This window comes from Eurytemora carolleeae, unplaced genomic scaffold (assembly GCF_000591075.1).
Source record: "Eurytemora carolleeae unplaced genomic scaffold, Eaff_2.0 scaffold1113, whole genome shotgun sequence".
Classification (NCBI taxonomy): domain Eukaryota; kingdom Metazoa; phylum Arthropoda; class Copepoda; order Calanoida; family Temoridae; genus Eurytemora; species Eurytemora carolleeae.
In genome coordinates, this window is record NW_019402173.1 from 39,841 (window position 1) to 59,862 (window position 20,022).

Consider the following 20,022-nt stretch of genomic DNA (forward strand, 5'->3'; position numbering starts at 1 on the left):
AGGGTGAATTACTGACTGAATATTTGGAAGTAGAGTAAGAATTTTAAATTTTAGTATAACAAATCAAATTTATTTTATTGCATGTTAGAATGTTGCTATTTTCAATACTTTTGCATACTCAGTTCAACCATTAACATTGCCGGTCACTCCCTTTAAAGGGGCTGTGAGCGTAATTTCAAGTGACCCAAAATGTAAAGACTGCAATACCCGATTACCCAAGGGTACCCTTTAAACATTTGACTATTCATCGAGTAAAGAGAACTCTGTGTTTTAATCCCTTAAACACGGTGTACAGTGTACAGTGTACACTGTACACTGTACAGTGTACAGTGTACAGTGTACGGTGTACAGTGTACAGAGTACAGTGGAACTGAGTATGCAGTATTGTGGAAAAAAAATTAGAATTCATTTAGACATATAACGTTTTAATGATGTATAAATATTAAGTTTGAGCAAAAAGTCGACGTTCAAAATTATGAATTTGGGTGGGTACGTTTTCAGAATTGGTTTTTTTAAATTATTAAATAACGACGACGAATAATAAGAGATTATAGAAACTAATAATTAAATAAGATTAGTTATTTTCGATGATAAGAGTAAATTTTTATTTTCTCAACCTGTTCCTAAACAACTTATTAGTTTACTTTAGAATTTGTTTACATTTTTGTCGTCGTTAATTAATTCATAATTTTGAAAGTCGACTTTGCGCTCAAACTCATCTAATATATGTCGTAGAAACGTTTTATATGTATCAAATGAATCCTAAAAAATACATTGCCGGTCACTCCCTTTAAGTAGATAAGCTATGATCGAAAACCTGTAAATTTTGTAAAAATTTCCTTTCCATTAAATTCAGGGGGTTGGACGAGGTGGAGCAGAGCTTTCTACCAGGAGGACAAGCTCTTCTTACATTCAAGATTGTCGTAGAGTCTTACAAATATTCAAAGGTTTTAGGATAATTAATGAAACAAATTTTAATTTTAAAAATCAATTCAGAATTTCAGAGAGCTTCGTGACGTCTTTTAAGAAAGTGTTTTAGCTTTCAGTTTTTACTCTACCATCTATATATTAATTTGGCTTGTCTGTTTGTTTGTCTGTCTGTTTGTTTGAATGAAAAAAAAATTTTAAAAATGTGTTTTAAAGGTTTTCAATTTTGTAAAAAAATTTAAATTTTGAAAATCAGCGAATTTATTTTTTAAATCCGCCAAAAAATTTTGTTCTTTGTTTTAAAATGTAAACAAAAATAACATGTTTACAATTTAAATAGAAGATGGGCGCGAAGCGCCCTAAAAGCCTAGTTTTATATAAATATATAATATAGTAATCTCTGTTTGTAAGTTCATTCTTAACTCAGGGACCCTTATACCGATTTGCCTCAAATTTTTATTGAGGAACTCGGGAAGGTTCTGGTTTTAGGGAAAACTTAGTTTCCAGAAAAAGCTGGATTTCCGGCTAGTACTACAGAAAAGGATTTGTGGGTTTCCCCGTTCTTATTTGCGGATTTTCAAAGATCTAAATTTTTGTCAGGAAAGTTTTAGAAAGCTTTTACGTTACTTCCAAACAAAAATGGTCAACAAACAGACAAAACAAAATACATAATTTTCAAGAGAAATATTTTAAGAAATCCATTAAAATATAATTGAAATAATAATAAAATTTAAATAATTTAAAAACAATATCAAAATAATATTAAAATAATATCAAAATAATATACATTTATTATTTAGGAACTGGAAGTTATTGACTACAAGGAAAGATCTTGAAAAAAGTGTAAAAAATAAAAATTTCATTGAGATTGGTATTTTATTGAGAACCGAGGTGGTATTGAAGGAACTATAGTTCGCTGAACTTTCTACCACTGAATGTCTAAATCACCATGAATCAAGGCTTAAACCCGGCTTGGCAGAATATAGTTGAGCACCCAAGCTCAAACTGTTAAACTGTTTTACTATATTAATTTTGTCTTCAGTCCTTGAATGGTCTAACTATTTACAGACAAAATGTTTAAATCTAAAGGTATTCATCAATATAAAAAAATTGTATTTATCTCTCAGGTTTTGTACTTTGCGGGTATTGGATAATCTTGTCCAGTTTTTTTATTAATTATACCTGAATCTCAGTAATTGTAAAAATGAATAAATATAGCCATGAAATATGCGTGAACAGTTAAGGAGCGTCAAATCAATTTAAAAAACTAAATATCTGCAACAGAAGCATTCCATTACCAGAAGGTTTAAAAAACAAAATTTTCAAAATTCTTTCGATGTCTCCGAAGTTCTGTGTTAAACAGTACAAGATTACAACCAATTTTCTTTACTTTTGTCAAATTTTGCAACTAAACCAAAATTATTTTTATCAAAAAATAAATTTGTCTGGCTACTGCAGGGAGGGTTAGAATAATCTTGTATTTGAACAAACTGAAATTAGTTCAGCTATCTGATCTGATCTGATCATTAAATTCTCGGTAATTTTAAAATGAAATTTTCAAGATTATCTTGTAGAACAACAGCCTGGTGGTTGATGGTAAATAAACAAAATATTTAAAAAACGTTAAGAAAATATTTATTTTATTTGAAGAAAGAAACAGTAAATTTTTCAATAACAAACTAGTTAAAAATATCCCTGGAATAAGATAGATAAGCAAGGTTATCCAAGATAGAATCATACATATTTCTATCTAATGTTTCTATGAAGACAATTGGACGAAAACAGCCCCTGCACGGCCGCACCCTGGACTAACCGGAATGAGCAGTATTCCGTTTCTTCTATTTGAAATCAAATGTGTTTTGGTCTATAATTCAACAATCTTTTGACGGATTTGTTTATTCTATATTCCATAAAGAAAAAGGGTAAAAAATTATGTTTGAAGGGTCAAATTGTGATCAAAAGTCACAGCTTCCAAGAATATTGACAGAACCGTTAAATCCAAGCGCCAGCCAATCACCTTATTGACTATAATTTTACCAAAACTTTTAGACTAACTATGTGATTTTGAATAGTCCATTGAACAGGAGACACTGCCCCATTTTATAAAAAAAGTGGATATTTTTAATTTTTAGTTTTACTGTTTTTCATCTTCAGGGGCCATGAAGGGGATCGTAGTCTGTATTAACTATTTTTCCTAGAAACATAAGATAAAAATAAAAACGTAGAAACATAAGATAAAAATAAAAACGTAGAAATATAAGATAAAAATAAAAATGTAGAAACATAAGATAGAAATAAAAACGATTTTTAAAAAACCGTTTTAAATTAAGCATGCTTCATTCTATTTTTCAATAAGTTGTTACGGCATTAACGGCAAAAGTTCAGAACTCCAATATTACAACGGCCACTGATGTAGTCATTAATTATATCAGGTAATTATTTACCTAAAACGAAAGGAAAAATTTCTAAATATTTATCTAAAACTAAAGGGAAAATTTCTAAATATTTATCTAAAACTAAAGGGAAAATATCTAAATATTTATCTAAAACTAAAGGGAAAATTTCTAAATATTTATCTAAGACTAAAGGGAAAATTTCTAATATTTATCTAAAACTGAAGTGAACATTTCTAAATATTTATCTAAAACTAAAGGGAAAATTTCTAAATATTTGTCTAAAACTAAAGGAACAATTTTTAAATATTTATCTAAAATTAAAGGAACAATTTCTAAATATTTATCTAAAATTAAAGGAACAATTTCTAAATATTTATTTAAAACTAAAGGGAAAATTTCTAAATATTTATCTACAACTAAAGGGAACATTTCTAAAATTTATCTAAAATTAAAGGGAAAATTTCTAAATATTTATTTAAAACTAAAGGAACAATTTCTAAATATTTAGTTGATTAGTTAAATTCTAAAATTGAATTTTGGGTAAAAGTATAAAAGAGAATTAAGTAACTTTCATTTTAATTTCTAATTTTTTTCTCAATTCAAGAGCAAGGAGGAGGGTAATTATTGAAAATATATACCCTCTGAATTTAGGAAATTCCGTAGTGTAGACATACCCCTGGTATACGGGTATATAGTATTGGGAGATGAACGGGCTGCAAGAGATCTAGAAATATATCTTCAAACAGAGATCGACGTAGATGATATTGAACTTGATATCCATCGAGGCAAGTACAGGGTTACCCACAAAGGATGAGACTGTAAAGACGACCCGAAACTTTTAAATGACTATTCCAAGATTAAATTAAGTCTTCTTCCTTTAATTGAGTATTTTGATAGCCTTCTTAATGATGGTACAACAAAAGAACACGGTACATAAAATCATTCTAGAGTTACTGGTCACTCATTTTCTTTATTAGATCATATTTCATCAAATACTAAGGACAAATTTATTGAGAGCGGGTTAGTTTACTCAACCTTATCTGATCATTATCCTGTTTTTTTTATTAAAAATGTTAAAACTGTTAAATCTTCATTTCAAGCTAAATATAAACGTAAAATAAATGAGAATACAATCGCAATCTTTAAAGATAATTTGAATAATAATGACTGGTCCTCTGTCAATAATCAATTAAATCCATCTATAGCATTCAATACTTTTGAAAACACATTATCAGAATGTTTCCGAAATTCATTTCCTCTTGTTAAAGCTAAATTATCAAAACAAAAATCTCCAGTTGAACCTTGGATAACAGTCGCTATGTTAGTTTCAAGAAAAAATAAAAATAGATTAGAATCTAAAAGTATAAAAAATCCAACTCCTGAAAACATCAACAACTATAAGAAATTTAAAAGAGTTTATAGATCAATCCTACGTAAAGCAAAAAATAGTTATTATCAAGATCAATTCAGCATTTACAGTAAAAATATAAAACAAACGTGGAATGTGCTAAAAAAAGCTTTGAAATCAAATATCTCAAAGACAGAAATACCTGATTTATTTGTGAGCGACGGTAAGGCATTTTCTGGATTAAATGAAATAACTGAAGGTTTATGATTTTTTTGTAAATGTTGGTCCTAAATTGCATCATCTCTTCCTTCTACAAATAATTTTTTTTCAGAATATCTATCTAATCCTATTGAACAAAACTTCATTTTTGCAAATGTGACTCCAGAAACTATATTTGAAACACTTTCATTGCTTAAAAGTAAAGTAAGCTGTGGAAAAGATAATATTTCTACCAAAGTTATTGAAGGATATCATGCCAAATGTAATTTCTCCAGTTGTTTACTTATTCAATTTATCTTTAAAAACAGGATTTTTACCGGATAGCTTCAAGTGTGCAAAAGTAATACCAATCTTTAAATCAGGTGCCACATGTGATTTCACAAATTATCGACCTATCAGTTTACTTTCTTCATTTTCGAAGTTATTGGAAAAGCTGGTTTCTCGTCAAATGTTCAGATTTATAGATAAATATAGTATCTTATATTCTCACCAATATGGATTTAGAACCAAACATAACACCTCACATCCACTTTTACAATTCTTAGATAAAATTTACCAAGGTTTGAAAAAGGATGAATCTGAATATACCTTGGGAGTATTCTTAGATCTAAAAAAAAGCCTTTGATACTGTTGACTTTGAAATACTTTTAGGAAAGCTGAATCATTATGGTTTTAGAGGTATCACTAACGAATGGTTTAGAAATTATTTAACAAACAGAACGCAATATGTAAATTTAGGAGAATTTGAGTCATCTCTTAAAAAGATTTTATGTGGTGTACCTCAATGGTTGGTTTTAGGGCCAATACTCTTTTTACTGTATATAAATGACCTTCCTAATTGTACATCTTTTTTTACTTCTCTTTTTGCTGATGATACAGGTTTCCTTAAATCCTCCAGTAATCTACATCAACTTTTTTCGTCTGCTAATGTAGAGCTCTCTAAACCAGCATGTTGGTTTCACGCAAACAAACTTACTCTTAATGTTTCTAAAACTAAATTTATTTTGTTTAGAAAAAAAAATATGCCTTTTTATGATCAACAATACAAATTAATGATTGGGGACGAAACTATCGAAAGAATAGGGTTAGGTTGTAAAGAAAAATATTTTAAATTTGTAGGAGTTAGATTTGATGAGTTTCTAAAATGGGATTTTCAATTAGAACACATATGTGCTAAAATTTCATGTGCGATATTTGCACTAAGAAATGTAAAACATATCCTTCCTTTGAGAATTAGAAAATTAATATATGATAGTCTTATTAAAAGTCAACTAGAGTATGGTATTTTATCTTGGGGTCCGTCAGTAAATAGTAGATTAGGTAAATTATCTACTCTTCAGAAAAAAGCTCTACGAGTTCTAGCAGATAAAGGTTATGCTGCACACGCAGATCCACTTTTTCTGAAACTTGAAATTCTAAAAATAAAAGACATGATCAAATTTAATTCTGCTGTTTTTATGTTTAAATATATGAATGGCAAACTTCCATTATCTTTTAATGGAATGTTTTTAGCGTTAGCAGAACCAAACAGAACAAAAAGTTACAAATTAGAATTAGTTAACAATAAATATCTAGAAAGTTTTCCTACGGTTTTTCTTCCAAGGACCTGGAACTCTATTCCATTGGAAATAAAATCATTAGGCACCCTAGCAAGTCTTAAAACAAGTCTTAAAAAAAGTTTTCTTGAAGAATATAATATTTTTCGTTGTATAAATCGAAATTGCTTTTCTTGCTAAATCTTGATTCTATCCCCTTTCCCCTATTATTATAACAAAACAAAATAAAACATTAACATTATAAACTTTGTGTGCTGGGTTGTCCCCCCCCCCTACGATCCATTCTTCTTCTTTTCTTTCTATTCTTCAATACCTTTCCTCTATCTACTACTTTTCATTTTCCTCCTTTTCTTTTTGTTCTAAATTGTTTTTGTTTTAATTGGTTTTATTTAAATTGAACATGGATATATCGCTGCAGAAGGGCCTCTCATTCAAAACAACCAACAATGGTTAGAGAGGCCCTGGCTAAATTAAAATGTAAAAATTGTGAAACTTAAATTGTTTTTAATTAAATATTTAGTCAAATATATATCTATCTATCTATCTATAAATATAAGGACACAGACAGTGTAGATTACATAAATATAAGGAAACAGACAGTGTAGATTACATAAATATAAGGACACAGATAGTGTAGATTACATAAATATAAGGAAACAGGCAGTGTAGATTACATAAATATAAGGAAACAGGCAGTGTAGATTACATAAATATAAGGAAACAGACAGTGTAGATTACATAAATATAAGGAAACAGACAGTGTAGATTACATAAATATAAGGAAACAGACAGTGTAGATTACATAAAGTCGTCTATGAATTTTCATCCTTTGTGGGTGATAAATTAAGAATATATAAGCTTTATTTTTTGTCTAGAACCCATGGAACAGAGAATCCGATAACAGCGGAATATCTCACAAATTTTCATTATCTGTTTGTTATTTTAAACAACATTAGTTGTTTCGACCAAAATGTTCGTTATTTCGAGCAAAATGTTCGTTGTTACGAACAAAATGTTTGTTAATTCTATCAAAGTATTTGTTATTTCGGACAAAATGTTCGTTGTTCTGAACAAAATGTTCATGATTTCGACAAAAATGTTCATTATTTTGAACTAAGTATTCGTTATTTTGACGTTAAATGTTCGTTATTTTGAACTAAATGTTCGTTTTTTAAACAAAATATTAATTCTCTTGAACTAAATGTTCGTTATTTGAACAAAGTATTCGTTATTTTGAGCTAAATGTTCGTTGTTTTGAACAAAATGTTCATTATTTCGACCAAAATAGTCATTATTTTGAAAAAATGTTCGTCATTTTGAACAAAGTTTTCCTTATTTTGAACAAAGTGTTCGTTATTTTGAACTAAATGTTCGTTTTTTCTCAAAAAAGTTTGGTATTTCTCACAAAATGTTCGTTATTTTGAACGAAATGTTCATCACTATGAACAAAATGTTCAATATTTCTAACAAATGTTCGTTATTTCTAACAAAATATTCGTTACCTCGAAAATAGCGATATCAAAAATATAAAGTGAAAACTAAAGTAAAACAAAATTTTAAGAAAATTTACTTAATCCAACGTTTACAAATTTCTTTTTAAATATGCAATTTGAAGGGAACGAAAAAACGCAATTTCTTTTTGAATTAAACTGAATTAAAAAAAATATTTTTTTAAATACCCTAAATGAGACAAATTAAATGAAAAACTTCATTTTTTCAATATTTTTAATTTTTGTTTGGAATTTTATCGCAAAGTTTTCGTTTTTAATAATATTTGTTCAGGAAGGATTTCAGCTGTGAAAAGTGTGGATAAAAATTCTGTTGTTGAATTGGTGATTCAGCTGTTAGGAAAATATAATTCAATTTGTTCTTCAATCCAATGTAAAATATCTTTATGAACTCCTCCCCCCCCCCAAAAAAAAAAAATCTAATTAATAAATGGTGTACAATTAATGTTCATTTATATGTGTAATATTAGGGTATTTTATATTCTACAAAAAATATTACTATAAAAAACAGAAAAAATATTCTACCCTGAAACTTAAAAAATTTAAAAAATATGATTTCAAAAAGTTGAATTGCATTTTATAAAGGGGAACCATGGCCTTACAGTATGAACGACGAAAGAAGTGATCACAGGTTTAACTTGAACCTACAGGGCGCAACATAAAACTGTAGAAAAAGAAGACGACTGTTAAGACTTAAATTAGGATTTTAAACATGACATAAAACACGAGAATTGTGAAGCATACCGACGAAACGCAGACCGCAGACCAATTTTATCAAAAAGAACAAATTTTAAGCTGCGGGTAGTGGTAATATTATTTTGTTTTATAACAACATCATAAGATTTCTTGAATGTCGTCTTCATTTTCCGCAGTTTATTGTGACCCACTGGTTATAAAATGTAATAAAATATTAAAATTTTAAACTGATATTTTAAAGTCACATAAAAAGGACATTTTCCATTCATTCATGATCAGTGCACAAACTATCCAAAAACAGCGAAAACCAGAAAACTCTGAAAGACTACTTTATAAAACTCAATTGTTATTAATTTAAATAGTTAAATAAACATGTAGCACGGCAATTGTGCAGTGTACACAGACCTATTTCCCTTAATAAGGGATTTAATAACTTAGTAGTACAATTTTTACTTTGAGATGCCAACAAAAGCACTTTCATGTCGTCTTTCTAATCTACAGTTTTCTGGCAATCACTGTACAGCGTTTCCAAATAAACATGACAATTTAAAGACGACATTTGAAATATATCAAATTTCTATAAAATGTTCCAGTTCTACATTTCGCAATTCAAACTCTCAAAAATAATATAGATGCATAAATGATGAATTATTTAACAAAACTATATCAAAATTGTACCAAGTTTAAATTCAATTCAAATTAAATCAAACGATATATTTTTCTGTAGTAATAATTAATTATAACAGATACTAAGACAACATTAGAGTATTTAATATACGGCTGAACCACAAAGGATGAGAATTCAGGTACGACTGTACTGAATTAACACTGTCTGTTTCATCATATTCATAATTCCTGCAACTGGAAACTTCTTTTTTCTTTTTCCAAATCATTAAATAAGTCATTGAAAGACTAAACCTAAGGCAGAAGATTTAATTTAACCTTGAGAAATTCATATTTTCAGAGTTCTAGTCGTCTTCACAGTCTCATCCTTTGTGGGTAACTCTGTATGTAAACTAAGAAATCGTGTAACACCCTGTATATCGAATAATTCCAGGATGAATTTAACTGATGTATTTCTTCACCTGATCCAACCCAAGTTCAAGAACGTATTTGGAGAACACTATTATAGGTTGGTGATTTTTGAATGGAATGGAGCTGAGCTAGCACTCCCCTCAAACTCAAACTCAAATATCAAACTATAAATTCTATTGAATACTATTACTATACAGTTAATCCATAAATGAGTCATACAGCGAAAGAATTTATCCAATGTCGTCTTGCCAATTTTTCAATAGGTTTTATACTACTGGACGTAAATCTCAGTATTTGCGAAAATAAATAAATAGCCATGAATATGCGGGAACAGTTTTAAAGAGCTCCATATACTCATTTAATTAAAAATACTAAATATCTGCAAGATTCCATTATCAGAAAGTCAAGAATACGACATTTGATGAATTCTTTCGATGTATGGCTTATTTAGGGTTTAACTGTAAGTAAATAGTTACTATAAGGACTCATTCCTACAGGTGGACAGAATCGGTTTTGTAAAATACATCCAGATCAATATTGCAATAGTCGTCATAGCTCACAGCTGGCTCATCAAAATCTAAAACCGCAATATAAATAACTTATCATTTGCAGACTCTTTTCTGTTAAATCCTAAAATGATGATCCTAGGTTTGGCGTGGCTCTAACTTGATATTGAACAATAAATGTGAGAGAAAACAGATAACTTTTTCACTTTGTAATCAAATGTAAAATGAGACAGTGCTATTATATCATGAAACACTCGGAAACTAAAATCATTTATTTTTACGATTATTCAAGATTGGTAAATAATGCGCCATTATACTGTTTGAAACAGATCCACCCCATCACACATTGGATTAGTTTTAATTGGTTTATAAATAGGAAAAAGTAGCTTTGTTAAAAGGGGCACTAAACCCTTTATCCTTGTAGCTTTGTGATCTAATGATGAAAGATATTTCAAACTTTAATTTGTCTCGCAGTATTTATAGTTTAAAATAACAACATCAGGTTGTCAAGAAATCGGAAAACGACAATTATTCATTTTAATAAATATAACTTTTGTATAACTCAAAGTTTCTACTTAAGAAAACATTTCTGCCCAATACAGTGAATAAGAATAGACGACATTAAAGCAATAATTATGTTTTTTTATTTTGTTACAAAGCAAAACGTTTTACAAGTAACTTATAAAATCACTTATTAAGTGAAATGGGTCTGTTCACAGTGCGCAATTGCTCTGATTCATGTTTAGTGAATTATTTAAAGTAATGATTTGAGTCTAAAGGTCGTCTTCCTAAAAATTTGATTAACGAAATAAACCGCAAAAAGTCTTCCATATATAATACAGTATATGGAAGAAGACATTAAAAACCAATCACCAACTGTCATGTTTCGAGGGACACTCTGTATAAAGAATTTCGTTCAGATTTCGACTATTTTCGTTTTATTTAATAAAATTGAAATTCTTAATATCTCAGTTAGCATTAACAACACAAAAAAAGGCAGACCACATTTTGGAAATGCCCGGACTAGGAGAGTTTTGTGGTTTTTGTTTCATGAACCATACATGTAATAGTAGAATGACGACTAAATGTCGAAAAAAAACGTCAAAGACGACGTTCAAGTCGTCTTGCTACTGTCATGAAACTTGGGACGGCCCTGTAAGTGCAAACTTTATTTCTAGGACCGTGATCAGCCACCTGGATAAAACTACAGAAAGTATTATTGTGATATCTCACATCCTACTTGACCCGGACCAAGAAAACCTGTATCATGCAACTAAAATATGGTACCAATTTCCAAAACCAAAACAATAATTGAGAAAAAATTCTTAATTAATAAAAATTTCTAATTAAAATATCATGACATTTTTTTCTCTCATTCGATTACATTTTAGGTCACAATTTAATTGAGAAAAATTCTTAATTAATAAAAATTTCTTAATTAAAATATTAAGAAATCATGAAATTTTTTTCCTCTCTCGAATACATTTTAGTATAAGTAAACTCATGCTCCCCCCCCCAAAAAAAAAAATTAAAAGGTTCAGGACTTGCATAAGTTTATGGACCAAAGAGAAAATCATCACTTGGTAAATTTTACGTTTGGGAAGAAGATTTTTGGGTAAATTTTAAATACAGGGTTAACCACAAAGGATGAGACTTCTGTGACGATATAAACTATTTCAATTTGAAGATCTAAACTATTTCAATTTGAAGATCTAAAGGTTGAAATTCATCTGTGACCTTGAATATGATTTTTCTAAAGGTAAACTTAAAAGAAACAGGGTAATCCTGGATTTTATTATTTTAAGTTAGAAGGTGTTGCTTTTAAAGGGACTGTAACCATAATTCAAAGTGACCTTCCAAACAAAGATTCATAACAATACCTTTAAGAGTTTTGTCTGATTTAATGATTTTGAAAATTGAAAACTGATTTTTTTTACTTAAGTTAGTTTTCTACAAAAGTGACTTGCTCATTTCTACTGCAGGAAAGCATATATGGGTATTCTTAGAAATAAGAAAAGAAGTATTAACCTAGAAAAACGACAATATCTTCTACATTATTGATCAGAAAATGGTTTCAAAGGTACCCCAGAACAATGCCATCTTAACATGAAGTGTCATTTGAAATTAAGCTTTTAGTCCTTTTAAGAGAAGCAGTATCATACAGATCAAGGTTCTTTATTAAGTCAGGTTACTCTTGATGAGCTCCAATGTACGGAAAATGTCGTCCCCTTAGCATAGATAGATATAAACCTCATATGACCTCACTGATTATAGAGGCGAGAGTGACGACATATAAGGATTTTATCTATCTATCTTTGGAGACGACATTTCCCGTACATTGGAGCTCATCGAGAGTAAACAACCTTGATCCAGGTACTCCGAGCTTGGTTATGTGACCTTTGGACGTTGGAAACTGTTCCCCAGTAATCTCGAGGTCACGAGGTCAAGGGTAGTGCCCATCAGGTAATTAATGGGCTTAAAGGGATTGTTGGCGTAATTTCATTCCTTTAAAGGGATTGTTGGCGTAATTTCAACTCTTTTAAAGGGATTGTTGGCGTAATTTCAATTCTTTTAAAGGAATTGTTGGCGTAATTTCAATTCCTTTAAAGGGATTGTTGGCTTAATTTCAATTCTTTTAAAGGAATTGTTGGCGTAATTTCAATTCCTTTAAAGGGACTGAAAAGTAAATATAATTTCATTTACATGTTTTTCTTTTTGATGATTTATAATCTTCAATTCTGGTTTCTCTGTAAAAGTGATTTGTGGAATACTTTTAGAAAAGAATGGAGGAAATTTCCAGAATTTAACATTTTACATACTAATAAAGACAACGATATCTTCTACATTATTTATCAGATTTTCAGGGTACACTATACCTAGTGAACTCGGTTGGACTTCTTTAAAAGGAGAATTCCCTTATAATGACGTCTACTGCAGTCCCATTGCGGTGTAGAAACAGTATACAATTCGCAAGAACGTTAAAATACGTTTAGTACAAAAGTTTTATTTAAGTTTTGATTTTTAACAAGCTTTTTTTAGAATTACAAATTTACAAATAATTGAAGAAAAGCTTTTTAAATTGATAGCTTCTCTTAATGTTCCTATGTTTATGTGTATCCTTTAAAAAGCTTTATATAAATCAAAATTGAAATCAAAAGTCGTCTTTATTGTATTGATATATGCGACGACGGCTGTACATAAAGTCAAAATGCATGGGACAATTTTTTGTTTAGATACTATCCCTTTCTCTCGGATAGAAGCTACCTAGCTCCTCAAGCTCCTGAGTTTCAGAACGTATCTCCTATCCTCACTATTACCCTGCCATCAGCCATAGGTGATTTATAATTAATAATATTATTAAATTATTTAAATTTTAGCCTAAATACAGGGTTTACAGTTGAGAGACGACTTACAAGGCGTCCCATGAAACATGACAGTTGGTGAATAGTTTTGAATGTCTTCTTCCATATATTGTATTAGATATTATAAACTTTTTGCAGTTTATTTAGTTTTAAAAAATCTGAATTAAACTTTGAAATCCAAATTAGCTAAATATGGCTGCCATTGAGTATTTTAATTATCATTTTCTTTGGTAACTTAAATAACCTATTATTGAAGAAGACATTTTAAACTTTTCACCAACTGTCATGTTTCGTGGGACACCCTGTATGTTACTGTGGAATAGACACGACGACATTTAAGCAATCATCTTGTGTATTTGATGTTCTTATTAATTTTTTAAATTTAACTTTTTAAGTCAATGCTCACTGCATAATTTATGTATTTTATGTTTACTTAAAATCATAACAATTAATTTAAACAGTCGTATTGCTATTCCAAAGTTTAATGAGTCCCACTGTATAGATAAAGTGATAACAAAACAACTTTCAAATATGAGAACGACTTTTTAAACCTTGGTAAAAAGTACAGCCCGTTTTTAAAAATCAACAAAGGGAAAGAATTAAAATTGTTTGAACAAGAAATAGCAAATTTATTTAAAAATTACATGAAATCAGAATTTAGGTTGGAAATTTCATTATCTTCAAAAAATATAAATAAAGATTTGAGCAAAATGGTCAAACATGTAAAACGAACCAGAAACTCTAAACTTGAAAAGTTTTTGAATAAATTCCGAAGAATCTACAATGAAGTTAAAGAATTATTTAAAACACAACTGGAAAAATGTCAAAATACATCACTCCCTAACTATAAAAGTTTCGAGAAGGCCTTCGATTTAAGTGACGATAGAATAATTGTTGAAGCAGATAAAAATGTCGGATATGTATGTCTATACAAAACGGATTTACTAGATCAGTATACAAAAATAAATATCCAACAATATTTTGGAGCGGTCAATATTACCGAAAACTGGTATCTTGCAAATATTATGAACTTCATTAATGACGCTAAAGTAAACCTTCCTAAAGAGCTTTCTAAAATCGTTTTGAACAAAGACTTTATCTGGAATGAACAAACATCAGAAATAGGTGTATTAAGATTACAACCAAAAGTTCTAAAGTTAAAAGCAATTAACAATCAAAATATTAAAAACTTAACTTCACGAGGGATTAAGAGCTCCATGAAAGATCCGATTAAAATAATTCAAAAAGTTCTTGATAAAATTTTCAATCACTTACTTTTTCATATTGAGGAAACTTTTCAATCCCAATTTGGAATGCTTTCACCATCAGTAACGGGCGTAAATGAAGCCATGGAAAGGATTAAAAATTCAAAAACAGGACTATGGGGCAGATCAATTGAATTAGAAGGAGATTTCAGTGACCTCTATTCAAACTGTAATAAAAATTTATTAACTGAATGTGTGGAAAAAGCATGCTGTTACGCTAAATTACATGAGTCAACTTTTAAGTACATAAAACTTCTTATTGATAATATAATGACACACTCATACTTTAAGGAACCAACAGGTTTATTTAAAACCTTAAAGGGCTTTTCAATGGGAGACTGTTCAGCGGCAAGAGGTAGCGAAATTATTCTTAGGATATATGAGATTAAAATGTTCGCAAATTTAGCAAGGAAAAATTTGTTAAAAAATTTACTAAGATTTTTGCGTTTTAGAGACGACGTGTCCATCCACATTACTGGAACTGATCTAGAGTTGTTTCAAGCCATGCAAATTATTGGATCAGGGTATCCCCCATGCATAATTTTTAATATAGAATCAAAAGTAATCCATGGAAAATTTCTAAATATAAGAATTTATAACAACCCGGCAACTCAAACACCCTATACAACTGTGCTCCGGAAAGGCCAAAATAAATATAATATAATACCACCAAACTCAAATACACATCCTCGGTTCAAACAAATGGCGGGACTAGGTTATTTTAGAACTGTCAGAACTCATTGCAGTACTCGGAATGAAATACAAAACCAAATCAAGGTCGTATACACCATATTAAAATCGAAAGGCTTTAAAAATCACCAAATAAAGAAAATGGAGAAATTTAAAACAAGAAACAACAAAGAAGTAAAAAGGTTCTTATCTAAAACTACTTATAACAGTATTTCAAGAAGACATGAATACATATTAAAAACATTCAAAGCATGGATATAGACCCAGAGAAGTACTATCAGCCCATGGAAGTTTCCGGACAAAAACTAGAACAAATGATATTTACAGTAAAACAAATGCGTCAAAAACTAAACTTTTGAATAAATACACCAAGGAAACAACCAAAGGATTCATTGGAGTAACTTGAATTACGGGTAATTTTATATATGATTTGGTGGGTGGGGGTGGTTGACATGGATTCTTTCTTTCTTTCTTTCTTTTTTCTTTTTTCTTTTAAATACATAAACTTTATCAACAAAATAAAACCCTGCATGGGTCTAGTGCCAAGGGGCACTGGACCCATGCTTAAAAAGGGTCCAGTGCCACTTTGAGGAAGCACATTTTTTTTTAGATTTTACAATTTAAAATTACAAATTAAAATTACACTATTTCAGAGGATTCCGTTTCAGCCACTCAAACCCTCTTCAATCTTTAGAACTTTGTAAATTATACAGAATACATTGCTAATTTTGGCTGTTTTAACTAAAACTATGTAATTTGAATTATTAATTTTATATTACCATGAATAATATAACCAAAGTTCCATTCCTCAAATTATTTAAAAAACTCCAATCGAAGTACAAGCCTCATTATAACCCAGGATGATCATTTTAGGAAAGTTTGTTAAACGGGACAATTCAATAATCTTTCATCTAATGGGTTTGGAATTTTGAGTTTTTGATAAACCAGTTGTGGGCCATGATAAGCTGGGAGCTGCCGACCATAGCAGTGTTGATCAGGATGCACGGTTCGAGCCAATCCTATCCATCTTCGGGACTGAGTCCTGCTGACTATATACTTTTAGTTATAGTATTATTAAAATATATGGGGACGACTTTTTTAAACCAAGTTATAACTTCAAAATGTCCAATGAGCAGTGTAAACAGACCCATTTCATTAAACTAGTGATTTCGTAAGGGTCTAGTAAAACTATTTGCTTTGTAACAACATCAAAGACACATATATAGTATCCTTATTCTATATTTTCTGGTTCTGTATCCAAGAACCTAAGTTTTTACAGATTGTTTTCGCCATTATGAAAAAATTTTAAGACTTTTGATGCACATTTTGGCATTTTTTATAAGTGTCTACATATCTTTTCTGAAACTCTCTGTATATATATTTAGTTGTGTTCTGTTGCATAATAATAATAATAATAATAATAATAATAATAATAATAATTTAGTTGTGTTCTGCTGCATAATAATTGTTGTGGGGACGCTAGTCTTTATGCATTGGTTTGCTTTCGAAAAGGTAAAATTCAAATTTTAAATTTTTGCTAAAATTTTTATTTTAGCTTGAGAACTAAAATGACCACTGCTTGACCAGTCTTGATTACAGAATTTAAAAATTGTAACGCAAAATTTTTGATTTAAAAAGTAAAAAAAAAATAATTAAAAGTGGTTAATTTTTATAGAGTTTGGCATAAATAAATATAAATATTAAAAATATTTTCACACCTGTCACTGAATGATATTATTTAAGGAATTTAATCTTTCTGCATTTTATTGAGATTTTAAAGGTTTCTTTACCTGTTTCGTGGGACACCCTGTACCCCTGAACAGTTTATGGCCTGAGCATATTTCATGTACAGGGTGTCCCACGCAACATAACAGTTGGTGAATAGTTTTGAATGTCGTCTTCCATACTTTATATAAGGCACTAAAGACTTTTTGCAGTTTATTTCTTCAAAAAAATAAGTTACTCAAAATTATTTTACTTTGAAATCAATTATGACTGCCATGTGAGATATTTTATTATTCTTTTTGAAGAGCTTAACAAATTATGGAAGACGACATTTAAAACAGGTTACCAACTGTCATGTTTCGTTGGACACACTGTATTTTTAATCACTGAATTTTCAGGCTTTACATTTTTTTGTCGCTTGATTGGTTTTACTTTATCTTACCTGGCACAAACACCCCCCTGGGTCCTTCTTCATGATAGGTCCCACAAAAATAATCGGCCCGATCGATTCAGCAATTTAATTGAGACATACGAGGCAAAAAGATGATATCACAAAGATCTAATAAACCTGTTAACATTTTTAAATATTAACAATTTCAATATTTTAGGATTCTGACAGATATAAGATATTTGCTACGGATGCCAAAAAATCCCCAAAATATCCATAAAAAAACTATTTTTTTTTCTCGCAAGTTCTGAGTTGGAATTTATCCAAGGAGAGATTCAGTTTTCGCTTTTTATAAATTCCAATTTACATCTTTTAAAAGCTTCTTGTAGTCATTAAAAATTTTAGATTAGAAGACGAACCGAATATCGGGAATAACCATATTTAACCCTATCCCTGCTGGGGTACTTGGGGAGGGGTCAAGTTGACTTGGAGGTCAACTTGTTTCATGTCCAAATATGACAAATAATACATCATTGGAAAGCTTGTATGCTCTACTTTTATTATCTGCAAAAAAAGCAAATTTGCAAAATTTTACATTTTTTTGAAAAATTGAGTTAGTAAAAATGTTTGCATAAAAAATTGAGCAAAAAATGATAAAATATACTTTTTTGAAAAGGCCATACCATTAAAAATATGCTTTTTTCAAATTTTAAATAACCTTAAGTGTAACTAAAAAAAAACTAAAATGTGCAAATTTCTTTTGACAGGTTGTATGCAAATAGTTCGCAAAAAATTCCTTTGCAAAACTTGTGCAATCCGTTTCCTTATGCCATAGGCTTTCCAAAAAGCTAAGAATTATTAAAATCTGAAAGTAAGTCGGAACAAAGATTTAGTTCGTTAAAGGAAAAAGTAGTCATTCAGGCAGTGTGCCTGAGGACTCGGGCAGAAGGCAGTAAGTATAAAAGCCCGCGTTTTAGACTTAAAGGGAGGGCTATGGCTATTTAGAAAGAGTCAGAAAATTTCAACAGCCTCAGACCAAAACTTTTTGAGTTGTGTAAAANCCAGCAGGAACAGGGTGAAAACATATTTTAATGTGTGTGAATACTGTGGTCTGTGCTTACCTATTTTTAACCGTATAAATAAATTTTACAAAATAATTTGAAAATTTTATCCTTGACATGAGCCTCCGCTATGCAGACACGAGCCTCCCAGATTTGCTAGGCGAGCGGGGGAAGGCAGGCGGCCATGAACCACCACTATTTCCCCTTCCGTGCCACATATTAGCTTTTTCCTCTTCCGGCAGCCATGAGCCACCACTATTTCCCCTTCCGTACCACCACATTTGACACTTCCGGGCAAAACTACTTTTTTAAATGGTATATTTAGGGCCTTTAAAGTGTGATTTTAAAAAATCCAGCCGCGTCACTCAAAAAAGCACAACTCAAACATTTTTTCAATTCTACTTGAGATTAATATTTTGTGTGTTGAATTCTCAAACTGTTTTAAAATGAAATTTTTGACAAATTTGACTGAGTATTGCATCTTGAAATATCACAAAGTCTAATGATTATTCAATTACTGACTAATTACACTAAATCCATCTGAAAAATCATTCATTTACCAACTTTGTGATATTTCAAGATGCAATACTCAGTCGAATTTGTCAAAAATTTCATTGTAAAACAGTTTAAGAATTCAACACACAAAATATTAATCTTAAATAGAATTAAAAAAGTGTTTCCGCTACTCAAAATGACCATGGGCAATACATTAAAATGTGCCTGTGTAATAAAGGAGGTTTTAAAATTTTTTTATTTAGTTTAAGTAACAGATTTTTTCAAATTTTTCGACATAGTGGCTTCTGAAAGATGAGAAGTATTTATCCATTATCATAAATAGTTCCTAATTATGACTAATAAAAAGTGGTATATAAAACTTAAAACGTGTTATACATAAAGAAGGAAAATATTTAGAGAAAAAATTTTAAATGAATTGAATTTCATCATTAATCTTCTTTAATTAAAGCGAGGCCGAATTTAAAGAATTTAAGCCACGGTTTAAATTTAAGCCGTCGCTCAAATATGGTTGGTTCCACTTGAATTTCTATTAAATTTTTCAAGATTTAAGTCGGCGGTCAATTAAAACCGGTTTTTGGGGGATTTAAGACGTGGCTTAAATTCATTAAATTCGGACACGGTACCTTTTTTCTAGTTCAAATATATCTAGAAAATGTGCATCATTTATTCAAATCTTAACATTTTTAAAGAAAAGGTATTGTTTAAACCAAAGATTACAACATGACAAACTAAGTTTTCTCCAGAAATATTTCTCTAAATATCTTCTTTTCTGCGCAAGAAATGCAAGTTTTAGTATAAATCTTATAAACCATGCACTTTATGAG

The 20,022-nt window shown here is 29.8% G+C and overlaps 2 protein-coding genes across 3 annotated transcripts; both read left to right on the forward strand.

The window, feature by feature from the left end:
* The first annotated feature begins 860 nt into the window (after positions 1-860).
* Positions 861-18,268, forward strand: LOC111718104 (uncharacterized). Its single transcript, XM_023493603.1, has 13 exons — positions 861-947; positions 1,728-1,751; positions 2,502-2,523; positions 3,284-3,359; positions 3,975-4,108; positions 8,229-8,294; positions 8,540-8,585; positions 9,708-9,782; positions 11,370-11,474; positions 12,565-12,654; positions 13,425-13,525; positions 16,953-17,020; positions 17,842-18,268. Exons 7-13 carry the CDS (start codon positions 8,560-8,562, stop codon positions 17,899-17,901), a joined length of 525 nt encoding a protein of 174 aa, XP_023349371.1. The 5' UTR covers positions 861-947; positions 1,728-1,751; positions 2,502-2,523; positions 3,284-3,359; positions 3,975-4,108; positions 8,229-8,294; positions 8,540-8,559; the 3' UTR covers positions 17,902-18,268.
* Positions 13,987-16,594, forward strand: LOC111718102 (uncharacterized). Of its 2 annotated transcripts, XM_023493601.1 has the most exons (3): positions 13,987-15,173; positions 15,271-15,342; positions 15,770-16,588. In XM_023493601.1, the coding sequence occupies exons 1-2, from the start codon at positions 14,198-14,200 to the stop codon at positions 15,306-15,308; spliced, it is 1,014 nt and encodes a 337-aa protein (XP_023349369.1). In that variant the 5' UTR covers positions 13,987-14,197; the 3' UTR covers positions 15,309-15,342; positions 15,770-16,588. The 2 variants fall into 2 exon arrangements, with proteins under 2 accessions (XP_023349369.1, XP_023349368.1); XM_023493600.1 differs by having other exon boundaries at positions 13,991-15,342; positions 15,770-16,594.
* Positions 18,269-20,022: the final 1,754 nt, after the last annotated feature.

Bases quoted from the DNA above. Each gene is read 5' to 3' on its own strand.
- LOC111718104 (XM_023493603.1), top strand. From the start codon at position 8,560: ATGAACGACGAAAGAAGTGATCACAG. The intron at 9,783-11,369 runs GTTGGTGATTTT...CTTTATTTCTAG, and splicing joins TTTGGAGAACACTATTATAG to GACCGTGATCAGCCACCTGG. The intron at 17,021-17,841 runs GTAAAATTCAAA...TCAATATTTTAG, and splicing joins ATTGGTTTGCTTTCGAAAAG to GATTCTGACAGATATAAGAT.
- LOC111718102 (XM_023493600.1), top strand. From the start codon at position 14,198: ATGAAATCAGAATTTAGGTTGGAAATTTCATTATCTTCAAAAAATATA. The intron at 15,343-15,769 runs GTATCCCCCATG...GCATGGATATAG, and splicing joins ATGCAAATTATTGGATCAGG to ACCCAGAGAAGTACTATCAG.